This window comes from Bactrocera tryoni, chromosome 4 (assembly GCF_016617805.1).
Source record: "Bactrocera tryoni isolate S06 chromosome 4, CSIRO_BtryS06_freeze2, whole genome shotgun sequence".
NCBI lineage: Eukaryota > Metazoa > Arthropoda > Insecta > Diptera > Tephritidae > Bactrocera > Bactrocera tryoni.
The window spans coordinates 21479289-21504090 of record NC_052502.1 but is presented as its reverse complement, the minus strand read 5'-3'; the positions used below and the strand labels follow the sequence as shown (position 1 = coordinate 21504090).

The window sequence follows — 24802 nt, the reverse complement described above, 5'->3', positions numbered from 1 at the left end:
CTGTTGGCGAAGATACATACATAAAATATTCTAATGTGACCAGTTGTAAGAATTCTAACAATATACACATTATTACAAAATAAATTACTTATAAATGTTTATAAATTTTTATAAATAAATATAATACATATAATATACATATGTATGTATATACATATATATTTTTTTAATAAAAACTATTTTTAAATAATTTGGCTTATCTCAAAAATCTTATAATTAATTAAATTGATTATTTAATAAAAAATTAAATTAACTTCAAGTTTAAATATCGCATAATTTTTGGTATTATTTCCTCTTCGTAGTTGCTTAGGGTTCGGGGAAATAGTGTGTTCATTGTGGCTATAGTTTAAATCTTGGCGTTTGTAGTTTTGTCTTGTCTTCTAAAATTTCGAAATTGGTGATGCTTCAGTTAAGTCGGGAAGTCGTATGATATCAAACCCCTTTTAGAGCAATAATATTTATTCAAACCAAAAAAAAAAGTCATATTTCGAATGTGACCTTTTCTGTTCGACAATACTGGAAGCTTTTAATAGGCAAGCATTTTTCAAAAATCAGTCAGAAAATAAAATGTCTGGAACATGACTTAAGGTCATTTGGGTCTATTTATATGAATGAGATGATTAAAAAAACACTCGTTTTCGATCGATTTTCTCAATTTTCAATTAAAGTACTTTTATGATTTTGCTTTGACACACCCTTGCTTACGCATAAAGCTCGCGAGCGAAACTTCAGTTCATCATTATTTTATTTTAAGCACTGTTAGACCGATCTCCGATTTGTTTTTTTTTTTTATCTGCTGAGGTTGGTTCTGAAAACATCGGAAGTTTTAATATGAAAATTATTTAAAATGCTGACGGTTTTGGTTTAGTTGTTATGAGGAAAGGTGTTATTTATATTGAATTATTCGATGATTTTAACCTGAAAAAGTAGGATCACTTGCTTATAGCGTTTCCTCTTTTTCTTGTCTTGTGCTAGTATTGTGATTTCCTTACTCTAAACGATCCTATTAGTTGTTAAAGCTAAAGTCAACGTTTTCATTCATTTCCAGTTCCTTCTTTCTACTTGAGTATTAAGTTACTTAATACCATCTTTCTTTTTGTTGACAAGATATATCCAACATTTGCTATGGCCACCTCATATCTTTCTATTCAATTGCCATTATCTCCGCACGCCTTTCAAAGTCGTCGACAGTCACTGCAACAAATACGCCTATTGTCTTCTGCCTTAGCTAACGAATGTATGTATGTATGTACATTTGTACCACCCCACCCCAATGTATGCGCCTGATCAATATACAAATACACACATACACATCATATGTATAAAAAATGCCTATCTATGTATGTGTGCATTTAAATTTATTATTTCGCATTTGATAAGACACGATTTGCTAGCTTTTAGCACGACTAACAACATTGACGATAGCAAAAGCAAAGAGCATTTAGTAGACGATTGCGTTGTGAGCAGCTAACTGACTCTAGTACGAGCACAAGTAACTATAAACGCTGCGGGAAAAACTTATTGTAGACATAACCGCAAAACGCGATCACTGAAAGATTTCCACGTAAAAAAATCAAAACAGAAAATTTTTCAATAAATAATACAATAACAAAGAAAAGTGAAATAATAAAATACAAATCGAAAATAGATCGATGAAATTGAAATTGCGGTGAGACAATACATTGAACTGTGCGGAAAGAAATATACGCCACAAAATTGTCTATACATACATATGTACATAAAATGTGGTAGTTGAGGTGGTGGTGTTGTTGTGCTCATGTAGTGCTATGACTTACAGCGAAAATATCTATATATGTTATTGCAAAGTCAATATTGAAATTATAGAAAAGCAACGATTTCGCTATATTTTCGTATGCATTACAATACATATATTTATATTACAATACATTACATACATATGTATATGTTCATATTATATAGTGAAGCGTATACGAGCAAAAGCTTTTACATAGCCTGTGCCTGTGCAATAATATGTTTTTTTCGTAACAGCGCCTTACGTGCCGTAAACTAGTGACAGCAACAACAACAATAGCAACAAAAGCAATAAGTTCAATAAATGCTAGTAGAAACTAATAGAAAAGCAAAACACTATTGTATACTTGTAAATGAACTCAAATCAGCAACACACAACTCGCCAAAGCCTCAATTCGACGCGCCACAACTCACTTTCTGTCCATTCGACCAACAAATTTAGTGTGTTTTTTTCTTGAATTTTTTCATTTTTGTTGTGTTCGAATATAGTTTTTGATTCCACTGCATGAATGGATAAATGGTGAAGTAAATGACTGTCGAACTGTGTTGAACAATTTACAATAATACACACGATATTTTAAATTGTATACATGCTTTCATCGCGCACAGTTACTAAAAAGCCGCAGCAGAGGCAGCAATCGTAAAAGCAGCGTTAGCAGCAGCTGTAACAGCGACAGCGACAGCGACAGCGGCGATTGACTGCTGATGCCAATAGTTACAGCAGTTGGCATTCAACTTTAGTAGCGACGGTTGCTGTGAACATAACTACTTACTGTCTGTCCATCAGAGATCACTGTCAGTTTCGGTATTTTTGGCATATGAGCGTTCCAATAGCGCTGCTGTCGTTAACAACCAAGCAAGCAACCAACCAACCCTTCAGGCAGCTGCGCATCAGTTGCCGCTTGTGCCACACAGCGCTTGTGACCAGCCTTAACCGGAACGCAATTAAGATTTGTTTGCTGGCGCTGGTGGTGGTTCTAGTGTTGGGAAGTGTAGGCAGTTTTTATGCCTAATTTTGACTGCACTTTCAGTTTTGTTGCAAGCTGCATGTTGTTGGCATGTGCAAGTTGGAAAAAGGAAAATAATAAATTTTGAGTGTGAAATAATTGAAATAGAAATTGTGTGGAGTGTTTTGAGAAGAAAATTAATTTTAATGTGCTGTGTGTTTAACCGAAAAGTTCATTAAGTGCGCTAACAAAGCAAATGAAGTCATTCTCATTGTGAGCTCTGCCGTTAATTGTTTACCGTTTGTGTGTGTGTGTGTGTAAGTTTTACGTTATATTTACGCAGCGATGCGTATTTTAAGTACCGAGTTACGCTTACGCGTTAAAAATCGCAAACCGCGTCCATTTTCACGTGCCGCGAGTGCTGACGCCGCTGTCGGAGATAGCCGTTGCTGTGCAAATCCTGCTTTTGATGATGCCGATGGCGCGGGTGTGTCGTACAGCAGAGGTGCGTATATGCAAGAATGTCAAGTTATATTCACTAGCCTTAAGTGACTAATTTCTTGTAATACTTAAGAAATATAGCCAAGGTTCTTTGTAAACTCATTTGCATTAAGCTTCTTTCGTATAGGGATTGTTTGGATGCCCAGTTATAGCGGTATCGCCGGAAAAAGGAAAGCCGATGAGCTTGCTTGGAAGGGCGCCATTACCTATATTTTATCCGATTGTATGTGAGTCGGTAATCCGTTGTCCTCTTGTGTTATTAGCAAGATCTCTGGACATCTTGTGTGCTCGGGAAAGGCCGGGTCAACTGAATTTATGCGACTGTGAGATCCTTCTGGGCCAGAGTTAATCGTAATCTGAAGTACTTGCTCTTGGCAAAGTTAATTTCGCCGCAATTGTAGGTGTTCTGACCGCACACTTTTCTATAAGCTCAAACGCGGTGTGGCTAAATATTTATTGGACTCTCTTTACTAAAGCTATGTATTATATGTATATGGAGTATCACGAAATGGAATCATCTTGTTATTTTCTCCTCTATTGTCCGGCTTTTGCCAGACTGAGATTGAAATGTCTCGGTAGTCGCAACTTTGGCAAACCTACCGAAGTGGCTGGGATTGATATTAACCTCCTTAACAAATTTTTGATTAACTCAAAACGCTCCGTCAAATTATGAGAGTGTGATGTCTGTACCAACGTACAGAGCTGTCTTTGTGAGATTTATCGGCTTAACCTAACATAACCCAACTTAGCTACAGAAATTCAGTTCAAGATGTAACTCTCTCTGAATTCAATTCCAAAACACAAGTAATTACATTTCCATCGCCAGCTTGTTTATCGGTTGGGTTTACGCGAATACATATATATATGTACATAATAAATATATATAAAATAAGTATATATATAATAAATATGATAAAATTTAAATTTATTTGGAGTATATTTGCTTTTGCTATCGTCATTGCTGATAGGCAGCAACTCTACAAACTTGATGTTGTAAAGATATCTGAAATGATCCAACTCGGTGAGCAGTGTTATTAATAAAACAATTCATTGCCGCTTAAAATACGGGTATAATGGCATAAAAATGACATACCTTATCTATTTATCTCTTACTCATATGTTGAGTTTTTATGAGTTTCGGAACGTACACTCGAGCGGACAAGTATGCCCCTACATTTGCTGGTGCGCAATACATTGCAGACCCTTCACAAAAAAACACAGATAAAAGCTAAATTGAAAGTCATTCTAAGATATACATTAAGATTAAGTATCTAGCAAGAGAAAAGTTGTACTCTCCATCTAGTTTAATTAATATGAAGTATCTTTTGGAACTTTTCGCAAATACGGCCCCAGATTGCTGAGAATAAATCCTTAATTTTAAAAGAATTTGATGTTAGAAATAAACACATTGGTCGAGACATATGTACATACATATGTACTTACATACATACTTTATAGGTTTCAGGGAAGAGAGATTTTGAATCAGCGACCTACTCGCCTTTAGTCTATATTTACTCAAATTGATTTTAGTTCATAAATAAACATATATAAGGTCCCTGGCCATGCTGGTATTACAGGCAACCACTTTGCAGACCTCGCTGTGAAAAATGTAGCCAGGACTCCTGCCTTAACATACTACGTCTCATCCAAGCAAGACATTCTTAACCTTATTAAGCTCAAAAGGCATCAAAAAAACGCAAGCGAATGGAAAACATTTAAACACCACTACGCGGTCATAAACCCAGCCAGAAATCGTATAATCTACTCGTCAACAGTTCCAACTAGCGCAATGAAGACATATACTCGATTAAGGATTGGACACACTATCATAACACACGCCCACTTACTATCGGGTAAAAGCCCATCCATTTGCCCCCTTTGCGATGTCACCGCTTCTATCAAACACTTACTCACACTCTGTCCGATGCTTCACCCAACAGCCCACAACTCTGGCAACATTGATCTCATAAAACTACTAAGTGAACCTTCAGAAAAAAACGTGATGATTGTATATAGATTCTTAAAAACCAACGATTTGTTAAAATATATTTAAGCAACTTACATCTTTACTAACCCTTAGCAATTAGAATTTTTCACCTAGTTATAATTACAAGACGGCTGCGTTTATGTATTTATATAATAAAACTCTTTTTGTTATATGAATTATTATAAATAAAATAAATAAGGTCTTATATTTTTTTTTACAAATACCTGTCTATCATTATTTTCCTTTCGATTAATTTTGAGGAATGGCGACCTTATCGAGCAACTCACATAACCAAATCAAATACAGAGGAAAGAGGTTATGCCTTTTTAATGATGTATTCATATATTTTCTTGTATTAAAATATTTTGCCAAAGCTTTCACATGCAAATCTTTTACCAAGAGCAAAATATTAACAAAGTGAGTAAAAAGAGGCCAATCGAAGACCAAAATATTTGACCTATATGTTTAATATGTCTTTGTAGCATTTCAATACAGAGTATTGAAGATAGTTTGAATTCCGAACATAGCTGCATGTAAACAACAGTATCGGCCATAATTGAACAGCTTCCACTCTCTAACAGTTTACGTGCTAATTCTCTAACAAAACAAAACAAATTCTGTGTCTGAAGCATCAATTGGCTCCTCTAATTAATACGCGAAAAGAAAAAGGTGAATGGCTGGCTTCTAAACAAAAACAAGTAAGGAAGTGCCAACTTCGGGTATAACCGAAGATTTTATACTCTCGCAATTTGTGAGGATCAAACGCGGGAGAATAATTGCAGATGTGAGTAAAACATGGTAGTAAGGTCAACCTGAAAGTCGAAAATCGCTGTATTGAGATCTGGGGTAGGTTTAGGCTGATTGCATGCACCCTGGGCATTAATCAGAAAAATGTTCGAGAATATTTTTCCACGCAATTTTACCAAGATTTATTGAATTTTTGGCACAAGGTCACCTTTTTATCAGGAAAATATGCACTCGGTAATTAATTAATATATCTCCTAGATTAGCCGATATTATCGGTATGTATTGATAGTAGAAATACACAAGTTGTTAAACTTTTACGGTTTCTGATTAACGTATTTGGAAATGTGCAGTCTGTTTTTGACAATTTTAGATGTTTTGTTTGTTATGAGATCTATGCCGTTTAGTGAGGTCTACAATTCTCCTCGAGATCAAAGGCCTTTCAAACCTTCCGGAGCTCATAGACCTTAAGCGATATCTACAACATTTTACGAGATCAATGACCTTTTTGCATACTTTTAGCGGGGTATGCACAAGCTTTTCCGATGTCAATGGTCTTTAGTGGTTTCAGATCAATGATCTTAAGCGATGTCTACAACCCTTCACGAGAGCAATGACCCCGTTGTATACCTCTAACCAGATGCACAAACCTTTCCGAGGTCAATGGCTTCTAGTTTAGATCCTTGATGGGGTCAATGACCTTGTTTTTACCATTAGTAAAATCAATCAAATCGTATGTAAACCATATTTTAATTATACCTATATTTTTAAACCACGGATGACCTATCACTTGCATGGACCGACCAACAAAAGGAGAGAAATCGCCCTGATTATTTTGATGGATATACCTAAATATAGAGACATCTCGGAAGCTTTAGGTATTTTATATAACCTTCAGGGCAACACAATTATTTTACCCTATACAACGTGTTGCGAGAGTATAATGAGGAACATTAATAATATGAAACGCCTTGAAAAGTAGCAAAACAAAAAGCGATTTTGTCTCCCATACGCATAACAAAGGGTTCAACTAATGGCGATTATACCAAAACGAATACTTCTGTCATTAGTCATCAATGTTTCTAGGCATGTCGTAATGAAGATAGGGACATATCTGTATGTACGAATGTGTATTTCTATTTAGTGTATAAATAACTTTGCGGTTCTAAGTGCGCAAACCACAAAATGTTAATTTTAGCTTGTTATTCGTTTTCACAGCAACCAGTTCATACGTTTCGTTTTATATGATCACTCGTTCGCATTGAAATGAAATTCACGTTTGTGCAAAAGGGATCCACCCAGTAAGAATAGTAACACGTAGAGCGTAGAAATACCGAATCTGTTATATTTTATAATTACACACCTATCATAGCTCACATAGCATAAAAAAGCTAAATTAATCGAATTTTCTGACTCCTAAACATTCAATTCTTCGCAACAAAAATGATCCGACCTAAGTTGACAGGATTTCTCGCACGGTTCGTGTAGATTTGGTGTATCCGCTTAAGCACAATTTAACAGAGAACATAATCTAGATTACGCGGGCGCCACGAAAAATCATCTTACGAACACAAGATTGTCAAAATATTAATGAACGAATTGTAAAGAAGTAACAGTAATGTCAGTTGTGTATACAACACATTCTGTTGTTCCTGTTGTCAACTCATTGCGAACATGTAGTCAGTTGAGCATGACATAATTAGGCTCATTGTTGAGAGATATCGTCATACATACAAATGGATATGACACTATTATGGTGATTCTAAAGATATTAAGAATTTCAATGTATACTTTGGTGATATATGTATATACGTATTTTTTGTTTAGAAACTTTTACTTGTCCATTTAAAAAATAGGACAATAAAGAAAATTAATATGGCTTTCTAATAAAGAACTGTACCAGTTCAATATATGAAATTAATTCCGTTTTTACCATCTGATCAAATTTGACCCGGACTGAAAAAATACATTTTCACGTATTTTAATACAAATATTTATTACTGAAACGCTTTATAACCAAAACATTAACCAAAATGTGTTGAGATCCTCGACCATCTCTCTGATGCCTACACAATTTTCAAGCACTGTTTCTTTAACTTTTTCGATGTTCTCACAATTAGTAGACGTGAATGGAAGACTCACATGAGGCAAATTTTCGATGCCTTCTCTACCTTCATTGAATGCTTTTAGCCTGTTTCACACTTCTGAAACATTTTCAGCGATTCTAGGGACGTGATTCCTTGAAAATCTCGAAATTTCTGGTAAAAGTATTGATTCGGTTTGGGGCGCAGTTTATATGGACCAAACCGGAAGATTGTAATACCTGTAATACCTAATAAGATTGATTGATACAATTGATATGGAATTAAAATTATTTCCGACGTGGCGAGGACCACCTTAATGAATTCTACAAAAATTTATGACAATGCTTATTCGCACTTATAAATAAATGTCATGGAACGTGTGCGCAATTAATTTCGCTAAAAAAACTTGTCTAAAGCGCTGAAAAATGCATTGAAATAACTCGCATATACGCGGGATATTTTCGCGAGATCAAGAGAGCAAGAGCAGACAGTATATGCTATTTATGGGTGGCTGTGAGGGTAGATGCAGTGAGCACTTAACCTTTGGACCGCGACAATTTCCGTTGCTCGAATTTTTCAAATTCTTACAATATTAAATTGGGAGCGGCTCTTCAAAGATGAGAAATAATACTATAAAATAAAACCCTACATTTACTTTTCATGAAACTTATTTTTTGCCTAGAAATACATTTAAAGAGATTTTTCAATTTTTTTAGAAATTAATTTCCAGCAGGAAATGCGGAGCATTTCTTAAAAACGGATCAAAATTTCTGGTTGATGTTTTCTTGCTTTTCAAAATAGTTGACGAAAATCGCTTTGTTGATAATGAACACGAATTCCATTTAAAGTATTTTCATACAAAATTTCACCATGCCTATTACCATATACCAGTATGTACTTCTTAAAACACTAAATTTATTAGATATGAACATACCCTGCGAAATACCATTAAAGAATAAAATTACAATACGTTCAGCTCTGCTGATTAGCAAAAATAATGAAATATATATCCGAGCGCTCGGCTTTTTCTCTCTAAAATAAAGTCACGCTGTTTGGTTTTCGAATTCTAAAGAACAAAGAAGGCGAAACCCGAAACTTCTCACTCTGTATTAATGTGAAATAAGTGACAATATGAAATTTAATTCCGAACATATAATACGTAGGTTGCCTTTTATATTTCGGGATTTGGCTACCCTAGTGTTACAATCTTGTAACTCACAACCTTATCGTAAAGTTTGGCATTTTTGATGGTATACATACTCAGAACGTTTTGACATACGAGCGTATTTGTGTTGTTTACAGTAACATGAAATATTCATCTCGGCCAAAAAGTGGAATGCAATCGGGACCATTTTCGCGCGATTATTTTTTACAACTTTCGAGGTGGATTAACTCAGCCACAGTGCCTCGACGAACTTAGTTAAATTATTGGTGATGAAGCTCCAACTAGGGTCAGTGTTTACCGATAGTATGGTGATTTCGATCCAGGTCGAAGATCACTAAAAGAAGAATTTCCTGAAGGTCGTCCAAAATCAGTTGTTGTTCCGAAAACTATTAATGCTGTGCGTGAACTGATACTGCAAAACCGTTATGCGACTTATTATAAGATTGAGATAACTATAGGCATTAGTGGGACCAGAATATTTGTTTGTAGAATATTCTTTTTCACGTTCCATCCCACACAATTTGTTGATCCCTCAAAAAAGGCTCGTGTCGATTGGTCGAGAGCAATAAAAATACGATAGAGGTACTTCGTAACACGTCTGTGCCATCGGGATAGGTGGCAAATTTTGGAAATACCTCAATCAGAGTGGCAAAAGGGCTTCGCAAATTGGTTTCAACGCATGTAAAAGTATATAGATCTTATTGGAAAATATTCAGAAAACCAATAAAGCGTATTAATATTTCTTTTCGTTCTCCATTCCCGAAACATAAAAGGCAACCCTCGTAACAGTACATTTGCTGCTATAAATATTTTCTTACAAAGCTACCACCACCCAACCCAACATACTCTTTATACGATTATAAGCTTCATTGCCCGCAGCGCCGACACTATAAACATACTTTAAAGTTAACTCATTTTACGCCGAGCTTAATGATCAAAAATTAAAAAAAAAAACGTAAGAACGTGTGCCAAACATGCAGTCGTCATATCGTACTTAAGTGTGAATTTACATATATGTATGTATACATAACCATATGATTTATATGGACATTTATAGTACATATGTACATACACACATATGGTTGATGACGGCGTTGTCGCTGGCGATTTTGAGTTTCGTAGGCGTTCTATTTGGTATATGGTATGCTTACTTTTGTATTATTCTGGCTCTTTTAACGCTTTTCACTTCAGTTTCACATCGGTCTTGACTTGTGACGCGTTGCAAGTGTCGAACCCACTCGTATCGCATTCAAAGTGCATACAAAGTGCCTATAAAACTCTTATCATAAAGTAAACAATTATTGAAAATATCAGTGACACAGTGTTCTACCTGTTGGAGAATCGGTCGCCAGTGATTTTGGCACTCAAAGTATGCTCATCTGTGAATTAGAATACATACATATATACCTGCATATAGTTACGAGTATCTTACGCAATTAATTGGTGTGAATGTCAGTGAAGAGTCAATTGCTGAAATTGATTATATTCTAAGCAATTAGACAAATCGTATACTAATTTTGGTCGAGAAATTACGAAATGATTCAGCAAAGAATGCGTTTGTGGTAAATGGACACTGAGTGTAATTACTATGATTCATACAAAAAATATTCAAAAGTGAATATATCCGAGAATGTAAATTTATAAACAAATCTGGCTGAGATATGAAGATATAATAATTTCTGAAAGTATTTTATATACATATCTATAGTCGTTTCAAATAGACTAAACAAAAAAAAATCCATTGATTCGGTGGGATGATCGTAGCAACACTCTTTGTACCATCCTCATTCTAGCCTTGATTTTGGTAAACTAAAAGGAGAAAAAGTAACTCAGCACTCTGAACAATTTCAGTTGCTGGATGCTGGACTGACGTGATGTGATCCCTGCCCACGTAGATGGTAATATAGAATCAGGTATTCTGGAGTTCCCTGTTCCATGTCTCAAAACCGGCAGTTTGCGCAAGAGACTATGTCAATATTGTACAAGTGCTTCCTGAGCCTGCAGTGCCCTGTATAGAGCACGGCAAGGAGACAAATTGTCTGGGGGGAGGTTGATCATATCTTTAAAAATTGGAAGATTGTACCCTCCCGTTAGTAGCTCGGCGTGGCGCATTCTTGTTGCCTGCTGCCAGTGCCGTTCTCTCCCCACTCTCTCCTCCGTGCGGAGCAACTACTTTATGGTATAGCGCCCCACCGAAATTGGAACACTTATTTATATGAGCCCAAAAAACCCAAGAATACATTCAACATTTTCGGAATTTTGTACAAAAACTTTACTGACTTCATTCTTCTTGTTAATGCTTATACCATACAGTAGTACGATAGAGTAAGAGATTGTGACATGCTACGTCATAAACGAAAAAAACTGTTAAATTTCCAATATAAGATTGTAAGTTTTTGTGTTAAAAACACTCAAAAATGTAATTGTCCAACTGTCTATTCTTTATTTATGTCATTTTGGCTTGACAACCATTTATGACAGCTGTCAGAATACAACTTTGTACTTTTGAAACTACGAAATATATGATTTTAACGTATTTGAAAGTGCTTGTAGGTAGAGCGTTCGATATAACCATATAGCTAGCAATTTGAAAATACTTCAAAAGAAACAATTTCAAAATTATTAAAATGATTAGTGTATTTAATGCATTTTTATCGCCACTTCATTACTCTGAAAGGGATGAATAACAATACTTGACTCATTTTGATTATTTGTTTTGGTCTGGCATTTATGATGAGTAAGCATGTCAAAGAACTTTCAGTATTTTCAACAAAATACTGGCAATATCTAATTTCCGATAAGTGTTTGTTTCAATTCTTGTACAAAAATATTTATTTACAATTTTAATAATGCCAATAATGCAGGTAACCAGACATAGGTACAAATATTATGATTACAACCAAATTAAAACTGCTAAAAGGTGATTAATATGAAAGATCGTTAACAAGTGTTTTGAATAATAACAGAATAATGGAGTGTTTTTCATACATGTAATGATTAAAATAAACAATAAATAGCAAGTTTCTGTTTCTGTTGGCAATGCAATTCTCATCACTAATACATATAAACAAAATTATGGCGAATTTCGAACAAGTAAGGTTTGTAACTTGCAGTTAGAGACTGATCACATCATTTTTACCATATTTTCTAACAATTTTTTTTTAAATACTTCGAGTTTTTTGAAAAAGTTGTTTACTTCGGGGCGCACCTAATGGAAAATTTTGAAAAAAAACTGCTTACATTTTTGAAATGGCTGCATTTGTAAATTAATTGGGGAAAAAATTATCGATCGCTTATTTTGAATATGTTTCTCTGTGCTCTGACACCCCAGTTTTTCGACTGTCTGAAAAATGTTATTATCAACTCATTATTAGGGGGGAGGGTGCCTTTGGTTTGGGTAAGGTTTTAAAGGCAAAAAAAAAAAAAATGGATATATTTGTGTTTTTTTGCGGCAGCGTGAGTAATATATGTAATTTTTTTAAATTAATTACATATTATTGCACAACTTTTAAAGTATATTAGAAAAATTTTCAATGAAAAATATTAATAAATATAAAAAAATGAAAAAAAAAACTCCATCTTATTAGCTGTTGATTTATGTGAAGAAGTAATGTTCAAATTTTCAAAGGATCGGTTCAGTACATTTTGAGTTCTAATGTTCACGAACTTCAAAAATAACGTTTTCGGGGAAAATCGATTTGAAGTTTTTTATACATCAAAAGTCAGGTATTACGGCCGGTCGTTTAAAGCGCTGTAACTCCGTTAGTTTGACTATAATTGACTCAAAATTTGTACACAAGAAGAAAAAAATGCAAACAAAAATTTTAAAACCCTACCCTTGAGAATTTTATCCAACTCAGCGAAGGTACTGAGTATCTTCCTTGCTACCTTGGTCTTCATAATGCACCTTTGGTTCTCAATGGTTTTTAAATCTGGGCTGTTCCCGGGCATTCTAACGTCAAAATTCCATTTTGCGAGAGGAAGAATCATCCTGTAAGATGAGATCGTTTTATTACGAAAAATGCTCTTCAATTGAAGGTGTTAAATATTCCTCCAGTATTTGCTGGTATATAATTGCGTTTACTGTTCCATCTATTAGAGCCAGTCTGTCTACCAAGTCCATGGTAAGAAAAGCATCCCCATACCATTCGGTTGCCTCCGTGCTTAATCGTTCTTCGTACTCATCCTTTTTCTTCTTACGTACGACATCCCGTCGCTACATAACAGAATATTAATTTCTGCCAATCGACTTCAGTCCAGCTTTTGGAGTTTTATAGCCCACCAGAGACGGTGTTGACGAATTTTCTTAGTCAAAAGTGTTTTTTTTTTTGCGGTCGTCGAGCGGCCAAATCAGCAGCGGAGCCTGTTCCGTATAGTTCTAGCAGTGATTTCGGTTGCAAGGTCTTCTATGATCTCCATCTTGATGTTCTCGGAGGTTTTAAATAAATCCTTTAGGCTAATGCTTTCTATTTGCCGATCCTCCCTTGAAGATGCTTTCCTTGCTGCTCCTGAGCCTGAACCAAAATATCCCCGAAATAATATACTAAAAATTGTTTAACAAAATTTTACAGTCTGTCACGATAATGTGGAAGCAATCTGAAGAAATGAAGAAGATAATTTATCTAGATGTTGCTATCGTACATACTAAAAAGCTGACTTACCATACTTTTTCTCTAAATGATGGGTACCCTAAAAAAATTATTATTTTTTGTTATTCCTTCAACTTTTTTGAATTTTAAAAAATATCTTATACTGAATTTCAAAAAAAAAAAAATCGGTTAAGTAGAACTTGATAAATCAGTACAAATTTTTTTTTAAATCAGTTTCGAAAAAAAATGCGTTTAAATTCTCGGTTTTCGGTCCAGCTGATTCTGATGCTGTGTTACTAAAATATCTTTATCTCTGAAACTTATTAAGATTTTAACAAATACTCTTAAGGATACTTTCTTAAAAGGTTAATTAAGCCGGGAAATTTTGATTTGGTTTTTTTTGTTTTTTTTTCTAGACTATATACTCCTTAAACAATTCCGTTTATATGCTCAGTCTGAATGGACCAGAAGTATATATTATGTATACGTAGTATATCTCTAATTCCCTACTTCCATTCAGAAAACTCTGCGAAAACCATCAATTGCTAATTAAAGCTTTTTCAATCATATGTTTTTTATTTTTGACTCACTTTTGATAATTCAAAATGAAGCTGTGTGTTTTTAAAATTATATAAAAAATTCAGTTTCCGTTTAATTAATAATTACAAAAATCCGCTCAACAGCATAATTTCACTCTCGTTTATTGGAATTCCGTCTTTTCGTAATCACCAGCTTCAGCTACATTTGTCGTCACCTTGCGGTTATCGTTTATTTTACTACGTTTTTTGTATTTTTTGTTGTTGTAAGCAGCAACTGATTTCGCTTTCGGTGAAGTAAGTAAGTAATTACGACATTTTGACATTTCTAATTGCGGCAAATTATGTGATCCACGCTCTGTATATATGCGCACATCACGCCAACATACATAAGTATGTATAAGCTTTGCTTTATGGCTTGCAGCTACCACTTGTAGTTTCAGTCGTATGTAATTATGATTTATGGACGCTAAAAGTGAGTTTAAAAGCAAAGTTAACGCGTTTTCCTCCAATCCACCACCAAAAAGCGCCTGCGGTTTTGTAAACACTCAAGGCACATGTCTATGTCTATATGGCTGCTTTTATGTCTACATACACATATACACACATACATATGTACGTATTACCATATCTAACATTCGGATTTGCTTAACGCTCCAAAAAAGGAGCGAAAATGGTGTCACTGTACAATAGTTGGTGCAAAAATGCGGCGCATTCCCCAATTTGGCATTGCTTATTTCATTGCGAGCAATAATTTGCATGCTTACATTGCATTTTATGGTTCGCCTTGTATTTGCTGACTTGAAATTATCTGTATTTCTTAGTTAGTTCTTCTATTCCGCAACTCGACTTCAACTTAATTATAGCTTTCGGTTTTTTGCTGTTAAAGCTTTTGTTTTGTGTGTTTGTTATTATTATGATTATTTAATTTTCTATTTTTGTGCTTCACTTTATCATCATTTGTTGTATAGAAAAATAATTATATGCATGCTCTAACTGTAGTTATTGTTCCCGCTCATTGGCCTTGAATAGCTAATTAACATTAAAAAATGCATATACGCATATATTATATACATATGTATATAGTACATATCTATACATGTCTGTTTGTATAAAAATGTTTCGAGCGCTCATAGGAAAACCGCTGCATATTTGTAGAGAAGGAATAAAAAATTAGCACTTCATTCAAAAGTATTCACAGTCTACAAATTGTTTACTAATTGGGTCTTAGGTTGTGGGGTACAGAGGTACGGAGTAGTTGCAATGCACCAAATACATATGGTAGTGTATTATTATTTCATAATTGCAGAGTTGAAATGTACTTGGAATTATTTGTGCACTACTGAGCATTTTAGTTGATTAATTTTGTTAGTAAAAAATCGAGCGCGGAGAATGAAACAAGCACTTTGTTCAAGTTTTTCAAATATGAAGTGGAAAATGTATATGTATGTGACCTGGTCTACGAAAAGGGAGCTAACGTGCGAAAACTAGTTTTCCGAAACAGCTGTTAAAAATAAACAAATAAAAAAAAAATAAAAAAAACAAAATAAATTGATTTTTTGACACCTAAGCCCCCTTTCCGTAGACCAGGTCACATATATGTAAATATAAATATAAGACATCATATCGGTGGCCGAATAAATCTGATGCTAGGTACCATCTGATCAAAAATGACCCGGACTTACAAAAAAAAAACTTGAACCACTTATAATAAACCAAAACTTTTTATTTATAAACCCACATCTTGTGCGTTTGATGAATATAAAGGGTGATGTATTTCGAGTTTCCCTACTTTTTTAAAGTAAAAACACGGAAACTTCACATTTAATGGGAAATGTTTATTATCATTTAAAAGTACATTCTTTGCATTTATTTTTTGAAGATTATCTCTTTCAAATCTTGGCTGTGGCTATGTCTCAGATGGTCCATCCGTTTAGTCTAATTTTCGATGTTTCGTTCGAGCATTCTGACTGGTAACTGCCAAATGACATGCGTGACGTTTCGCTCAAAAGTCTGAGTTGAAGCTGGATTGTCCGCATGGACTTTAAACTTTACATTTCGCAAATAACATGATCTCACTCATTATATTTCTCATGACGACCGACGCGTGATCTGTCAAAAAAGACTATAAAAAAAATTATCTCTACTTGGATCACACTGTAGTATTCTCAGCTACGTTATCAGGCATCTCTTTGGCGCCTATGCTCGACTTCTTTTTTGCAAAATGTTCAGTTTGTTTCTAAGCATTGTCACTCTTCATATTCAAAACATTAACCAAAATGTTTTGCGTCGATCCATAAGAGTTGTGATCCTCTGCTATCTCTCTGATGAGAAATTGTCGATTTTCAAACACTATTTTTTTTAATTTTTTCGATGTTATCGTCATTAGCAGAGATGGATGGACGACTCGCATAAGCATAAGTTTGCGATGATTTCACAACCTTCACTGAATGCTTTGTGTCACTTAAAAGCTTTTGTTCGTGATAAAGTACATAGATTCACCAAAATAATTCTCCAAATTTTCAGCTTTATCGCAGCTGTGATTCCATTGGAAATGCAAAATTTCAAGTAAGTTCGTTGTTCAAATTCGTTTTATGGTGAAAATCGCCCGACACATTTTTCTTGTCCTTAATAAGCTGCTGGCAAGCACGCATTAATTGACATCCGGAGATCAAACTTCGTACGAACATAAAGAAGATTGCACCCAAATATCTCAAAAAATAATTTCAACGATTCGGCTTTCAATGAATCAGTCCGGGTCATATTTGATCATCTAAAAAAATGATTAGAAAAAAAAAAACAAAATTGAGTACAATACTGACAAAAAATTTGGCGGCAGAGCTTTAATTGGAAAATAGTTTTTCAAAGAAATCAAAGAAAAAGCTTATCATTCTACTCATTTTCTGCAGCAAACATTGGGTCTAAGTCGGTTTTCATGAAGAGCTGCCTTTAACTGCCCACCCAGTTCTCGAGATTTGACATTCTTTTAATGTTGTTATCTGAAAAGCCAAGAAATGATTGCTATATCGCTCGAGATGCTCGAAAAAATAAAAACGAGGTAAAACCAGTTGATTTTGTTGTAGTCAATAAAAGTGACAGTTGATACAATTTATTTAAAAATTCTTATTTTAGTTCAAATAAATTTTGAATTGAAATCTGCAGTAGAGGCTATACATTTTTCTGAAAATAACCTAGCCTATTTTTAGGCGCATTTACTGTTTATTGCCATACAAATAATTACTTCAACAACCTAAGGGTCAAAACTAGTATAAAAAATTGGAAAAAATAATTTTCTAGATTTTGCATATTTCGATAGTTTTTATTTTTAGAAGCAACAACTAAAATTTGAAATGAATACTTAAAATTTTTTTTTTTAATTTTTTTATAATTTATAACGCAAACCATGGTATAAATGTCGATTTTTCAGCTTTTTTTGTGGTTATAGATCCTTGAAAATAAAATCAGATGCAAGAAAGATGATTTTCTTTAATATCTCTAATAGTTATTGAATACTTTATAAAAAGAAAATCAGAAGGAAAATAAATAAATATTTAGAGCACACGTGAAGCTGGCCCGTGCCGCCTGTGTGTATGTTGCATAAAAATAACTATTACGCATAATGTAAATAATTTTTATTGCTCGCCTTTATTTACAACCACATATTTGCGTCGACGATCCGCCGGATATTTGGAAATTTCATTTGAAAGAGTTTGTTGGCACAAGCGCTGTCAGAAGTGACGCACATGCGACGAACAGAAAGCAAAGTTCCTTTGCCTGGCAACAACAAACACATGAATTTCTGATAAAAAAAAATAAATAATTTTATCAGCCAAAGCATGCCAGCGGCCCCGGAGCATACGGAGCGACATAACGGGGGAAATGCCCACTACGTACGCCAACATATATACTCATATACATAGGTGTATATTTTTATTTATATATGTATGTAAATGCCTGAGAACTTGGATGGCTGTCGAAGAATTATTGCGTCAATGGTTACAGCGCGTGCTGGCTGGCCGCCCAGCTATGACGTATTGCAGTAATGAAATTGTTGTTGTTGTTACTATTTGCCCATCTGTTGCATTAGTATGCGTCAATATTGCTGATTATGGGCGAATACAAATTTAGTTGACTTTATAAGGCAAGCGTAAAAATATTTTTATTTCCACAACAAACACACATACATACACACATATGTATATATCGAATATGTGTAAATAATAATAGTTTATGCATAACAGAAAAAGTATTGCATGCGCTTTAAAATGCGTAAATAGACAAACATGCATAGCCATAAAAATAAAAAAAGTGATAGCAATAAAAAATGAGCGTCCACGCGTGCGCGCATTGCGATTATGTCAACAGTGTTGCATCGCGACCGCTGGGGCGGATGAGTGCTCAGACGAATTAGTGACGTGGGCGCTGCGCAAATGTGGCATGCATTCAAGCGCGTACATACACGCGTGTATATATGCATAAGTGCAAGTGAATATGTCAGCCTGCGCGTTTTTGCAACACAACTCGCCATAGTTGGTCGCACTCTATTTATTGAACGCACGTTTTTTGTCGTCACTGATTTGCGTTGGCTGCATATAGTTTTATACCCTCAACAGGGTATATTAAGTTCGCCACGAAGTTTGTAAATAAAACCTCGAACACCCTATAAAGTAGGTATGTAAATGATCAGCGTGACAACCTGAGCCAAGTCAGACTGTCCCATCTCTCTGTATATCCGCCAACTAGACTTTCGGTTTTCGAGTTATCGATGTCAAATTTTGCACACGTCCTTTTCTCCTTCAGGAGCTGTTCATTTTACGGAACCATCGATATCGGACCACTATAGCATACAGACCACTATAGAATACAAACTGACCGATACAAATCAAGTTTTTGCTTGAAAAATTTGTTGATTTGGCAAGATATCTTTACGAAATGAGGCAAAATTTTTTTTAAAAGTTATTACTAAAATTACTGTCAGGAGCTCTAAGCAACTCTAGCTTCAGACTTCCCAACTATTTCAGTGTTTTCCAAGCCGAGATTGCAGCCATTAAGGCAGCAGTAGATTTACTGCTCTGAAGTGCAGCCTCCTTCATAGAAATTACCATTTACTTAGATAGTAAGGCGGCGATACGGCGTTCAGGGTTAGTCAAGGAGTGCCTAACCTCATCAATAGCATCTAGTGTCTTTGTAATAAGGCTGCGGGTGCCAGGCCACAGCGGAATCGTAGGAAAATGTAAAGCTGATAAGCTAGCAAGGAAAGATAGCCTAGAATCGCGATCAACAAAATGGGAGCGGGTCGGTGCTTCCGAATCCTCTTTTGTTCTATTACTATATAGCTAGGCTTTGCGGGAGCTTAGCTAGCGCTGGGTCACCATCGGCACAAGCGCTGTCGCAAAAGCCTTTTGGCCCAAGATCGAACGCAAAGCATCTAGTGATCTCTTTGCTCTTAGTAAGGCTATCCTCCCCTAGTTGTGGGGCTTTTAACAGGCCATTGCCTCTATTGGCTGGAAATCTTACAATACGACATCTGCAGGAGCTGTATGGAAGAAGATGAGATGGAAACAGCTCAACACTTCCTTCATGACTGTGCCGCGTTTGGGATATTGATCCCATCGGATAAGATGTAGAAGTCGTACAAATCGGCCGATCCACATCAAATTCTTGTATGAACAACTTTTTTATTTGCTAAAATATCTTCGCGAAATTTGGCATAGATTAGTGTCAAAGGCAATTTTAAAAATTCGGAACATTTTGTTTGAATCGGGCTACTATAACATATAGCTGTCATACAAACCGAACAATCAAAATCGATAAAATTTCTTTTTATACCCTTTTACGCTATGAATGAGGAACCTGTGCAGGGTATTATAGCTTCGCTGCAGCTGAAGTTAACGTTTTTTTCTTGTTTTTATTGTTATTATTTTTGTAATATTTGTTGATGATTTTTCTCATTTATCGTAATTTATTGACTCAGTGGTTTATTTCTATTTCCGGCATAGGCCTTAAACTTGCAGTTATTTTTGTTCTAAAATATTGGAAAAAGTTATGAATAATATTTTAAAAATTTTAATTGGAAACTAATAAATAAATAAAAAAAATAAATCAATATGCACTTTAAAATAAAATCAATGACGACGAACACTTGGAAAGTTCAATGAGCAATGTTAAATGAAAATAGAAATAGCCTGGGAAAGTGTGATGAGGTGTCACGGCTGGCGGCCTACGTAAAAACGCCCATGCCCACAAACATTCTTACACTGCTTTGCGCTCCACACGCTTTTAGTTTAATTCTATTTCAATTGCTCGTAAATTGTATTCATTTTCAATAATATACATACATACCCACACACATACAAATACTTTCAATTTATTTTAAAAGCAAAAAAACTAAAACGAAGTTTTCACACTTTTTCTCCAAGCATCAGCAAGAGGCCCAAGCATAACCAACCCACTGCTCACGTACACGTGTAGTTATGTCATGCCTTGATGAACATGCGTGTGTGTGTAAGTGTGTGTGATGGCTGCAGATGCAAGTGGGCTGCTGGCTGCTTGTGTCTATATAAATTCATAAAGTTCAATAGGTCTTCACCAATTATGCGTGCGATAAATTTAACTCGATTAAAGATATAGTTCACGCATAGTTGTTTGTATGTACATACATATGTACATATCTGGCTATGTGCGTGCAGTTGCGTGGTGTGGCACCCGTTATGGTGTGCTATGTTATGCAATTGCTATGTGCCGCAGTTGAGTGCGGATGAAAGTTTACATTTTATATATTGACCTAAATAAAGTAGACTCTTTCAACACAAAATATATAATAAAACGTACTGCAGGGAATTTACACTTCTTAGAGGGGAATACCTGAGCTTTTCTTTTTCATTTATAGCAAAGCTATTTTGAGAAAGACGGAGTAAACTTCAATACATTTTTTTATTCCGAGGTATATGAAGAAGTTTTTAACAAATAAATGTGACGGAAACTACAATATTCTCAATATGGAGAGAAACGTAGGTATAGAACATTTCCGGTACAAAGGTAACAATTAATACTTACCCGAGAAGTAGGCGTTTTTATGGATCAATTTTAGCAATTTCATAGTTGTTATTATATGGTTAAATAACGTTTTCTCCACTCAGTATATAAAAAGATTATTTTCCATCATAAAAATATACAATGTCTTGCTTCTGGCATGTAAGCAACGTTTTATAGTGATAAACACAAAAAATCTCCATTTAACCTCTATTTGGTGCGACTTTAAACTGAGGGAGACTGTTTGACACTAACTTTTTAGAATTTTCATAATATACTGTGTAATCAAATTTGACCCGGACTGAGTAAAATTAAAACATAGCAAACCAAAATAGGCTCCTGAGCGAATACAAGCATTCTAACGTCTAATCCAATTTTCCATACACTTGTTATGAATCTCGGACTGTAGACGGGCTTTCAAAGCTTTTATGTGAATTTGTTGATTTTAAGGTAATTTTTGGAGCTTTTTTCGCTAGATCGTTGGATAGTTTCGACATCATATTCTTAAACCGACATAAGTCTCGTCAGCAATAATGATTCTCTTTTGCGACCTTCACTCGTCGTCGTTTTGACAAAAGATTCACTCATACGAGTCTAGCATTGACACGCTTCATATCAAAAACATTAACCGAAATTTGTTGAGTCGATTCATAACAGGTTTTAAGAACCTTTGCTATTTCTCTGATAGATAGATAGTAAAATTGCGACCTATAGTCCCCTATATCACATACGGTCGCAAAGGTCCAGCATCCTTATCAATTCCAGGAGTCTGCTAGGCGCGACTGAGGTGATGTGATCCCTGTTCACGTAGATGGAACCTAGAACCTTAAGTCTGCTTCTGCAAATTGCTGGGCAATCCAGAATCAGGTGTTCTGGAGTTTCCTGTTCCATGTCGGAGAACTGGCAGTTTGCGCAAGAGACCAAAACCATGTTGGACAAGTGCTTCCTTCTGTATAAAGCGCGACAAGGAGGCAGAATTTGGTTCGGGGGAGTTTTATTATTACCTTAAACCTTACAAGGTTGTACTGTTCCAGATGTAGTTTGGCATGACGCATTCCTGGTGCCTGCTGTCAATGCTGTTCTCTCCCCACTCTCTCCTCCGTGCGGAACAGCTCCTTTATAGTTTGGGACCTCACTGCAATTCATGGTTCTGGCCCCATTATCTTGGACGCCTTCAGCCTTCCTATACACTCACTACTAAAAGCGATTTAACCTCATAGGCTGAAATCGCCTTTGGTGGCGCTTGACTATCGATAAGTATAGCAATAAGCTAGTTGCGGTGGAGATTGATTTCTGAACACCGACTTATAGCAAAGACTTTTACTTGAAAGGTGATCGGAAAACGTCCCATTGAGGTGGATAGTTTGGGATGCGGCTCCGCTATGCCTTCCGCTGTTTCCGAGCCGTCAGTGTAAAACTGAGCGTGGAATAGGGCCACTCTGTCTTACCGCCGAGAGTAACTTTGAACTTCTTTGTAAAGTTAACCATCTTCCGTAGCTGTGATTCTATTGGAAATACAAAATTTTAAGTAAATGCGTTAAACTATGGTGATCAAATTACACACGAGCATAAAATAGGTTGTACCAACCTTAAATACAAAGTTTTATCGATTCGGTTTGTGTGCGCAGTTTACTTGGACCAGTCCGGTTCAATTTTGATCAGACGGTAAATGCGATTAAAGACAGTACGAGCTAGATTTTTCCCATTCTGGTGTTTAGCATTAAACACAATTCTCAAACCCAGACTCTATAGTGGGCCAATTCGCTTTGGAGATACAATCCTTCTTTAAAACAAAACTTATATTCACATTCCAACACCACTTAATTAACATTACATAGGTTCCTTCTCGTTTTTCCCTATCCGAAAAAATGGAATAAATTTGTTCTAAATTAATCAACTGTTTTTCTGTTGTGAATGCCCCAGTTCACAAAATATCTAAGACACCCTCGTAAGTGTATGTTATGTTTAGGCAACTTCTAATTCACAAAATAAAGTTATCATATCGTTTGTTAGGCTTAAATTCTAAAGAAAGCTGCTTCCTGATTTTACGTTTATCTTATCTTAAAAATACTTAATTGCCTTGCTCACGAATTTTGTATAAAAAAAATGTGCAATAGACGATACAAATACACCAATACTCAACCATTCGGGTAGAGCATATGACTTGATTATAAGTTACTTTAATGCTTGAACTTTTACTATTCGTCTGCTATTATATTGTAAGTGATAATCGCTTGATTGATATACTTAGATTGATAGGCAAACAGAATCTACTTTGAAAGCTTCTCATAAGCTACGATTGTTCTTTATTCAATTCGCGCTTGTTATTGTTTTAATTCAGTGCCGGCGACTGTGTGCAATGTCGGACGAGAAACGAATGCGTAAAATACGAATACAAAAATATCTATAGGAATGTAAAAATAGCAAGCTCAAATAAAATAATAAATCGCACCCACGATGGAATTATTATTATCAGAGATATTTTTATATTTATATATAGAGATATATAATTTTTTATTTACATTATTTTTTGTATATTCTGTATTTTTATAATTTTTTTTTTGCCACTTTCATGCCCCTCTTAGTGGGCCTTTACTCTTGTAGCGGACAACGTCAAATTCCGATGGTGTGCTGCTGTGTTGCCGCACCTATATACATACGCATATACTTATGTATGCATGTATGTACTTATGTCTGTAGTAATAGTTTGACGCGTTTTATTATTTCATATGACTTTTATTATTCTTATTTTTTCTTAAGTTGATTGGACCCGCCGCTGGCGCCGTTGCTACAAACTCTATTTCGTTTATATTCATGCGTGAATCTACATACATTACCATGTACATATGTACATATGTATATAGTATATGCGCACGAGTGTATTCCATTCAGTAAGCTCTGCGCTTTAGGGTGGCTCTTTTTTGCTATTTTTTTTTGTTTTGTTGCTTTACTATGGTAAAAAAAATAAATAAATAAAAATAAAAGTAGATAATTCCAAAAGTCGCTCTCGAAAATTTAAGATATTTTTGTCATTGCCTGACGAGTATAAAGGGTTTTCCGGAAAGTAATAAGACCGACTGTACTTCGGAGCGTGCGCGCACCGACTAGATTCGGTAGATGTCGTTCCTAGCTAACGCCAGAGACATTTGATATGATTAAGCAGGCTTACCCAGATGTTGCTTTAGCAAAAAGTGGTGTGTTTCGGTGGCACCAGGCCTTTTTGGAGGGCCGGGAAGAGATCGCTGATGAAGACCGGAAGAATAAGCAAATCCAAAGTAAAAACGATGCTTTTAGACATCAAAAAGCATCGTCCACCATGAATTCGTTCCTCTTTGACAAGCAGTCAACGCCAAGTTTTACGTGGAAGTCCTCAAGAGACTCAAATCAATCGGGTTCGACAAGACATCGCAGCCAGTTGGAAGTTGCATCACGACAACTCCCAGG

General features: G+C 35.3%; 1 protein-coding gene across 2 annotated transcripts in view; it reads left to right on the top strand.

The window, feature by feature from the left end:
- The window catches only part of LOC120776176 (guanine nucleotide-releasing factor 2), a 52339-nt gene that overhangs the window by 4233 nt on the left and 23304 nt on the right, over positions 1 to 24802 (top strand). Inside the window, exon 1 of one of the 2 annotated variants that reach the window (XM_040106790.1) lies at positions 1980 to 3225. The exons of the other annotated variant lie outside the window; for it this stretch is intronic. Within the exon in view, the coding sequence (XP_039962724.1) occupies positions 3066 to 3225 (160 nt within the window). The 5' untranslated portion in view covers positions 1980 to 3065. Of the gene's footprint in view, positions 1 to 1979; positions 3226 to 24802 lie in introns of those variants that run through there. 2 annotated transcript variants of the gene reach the window in all.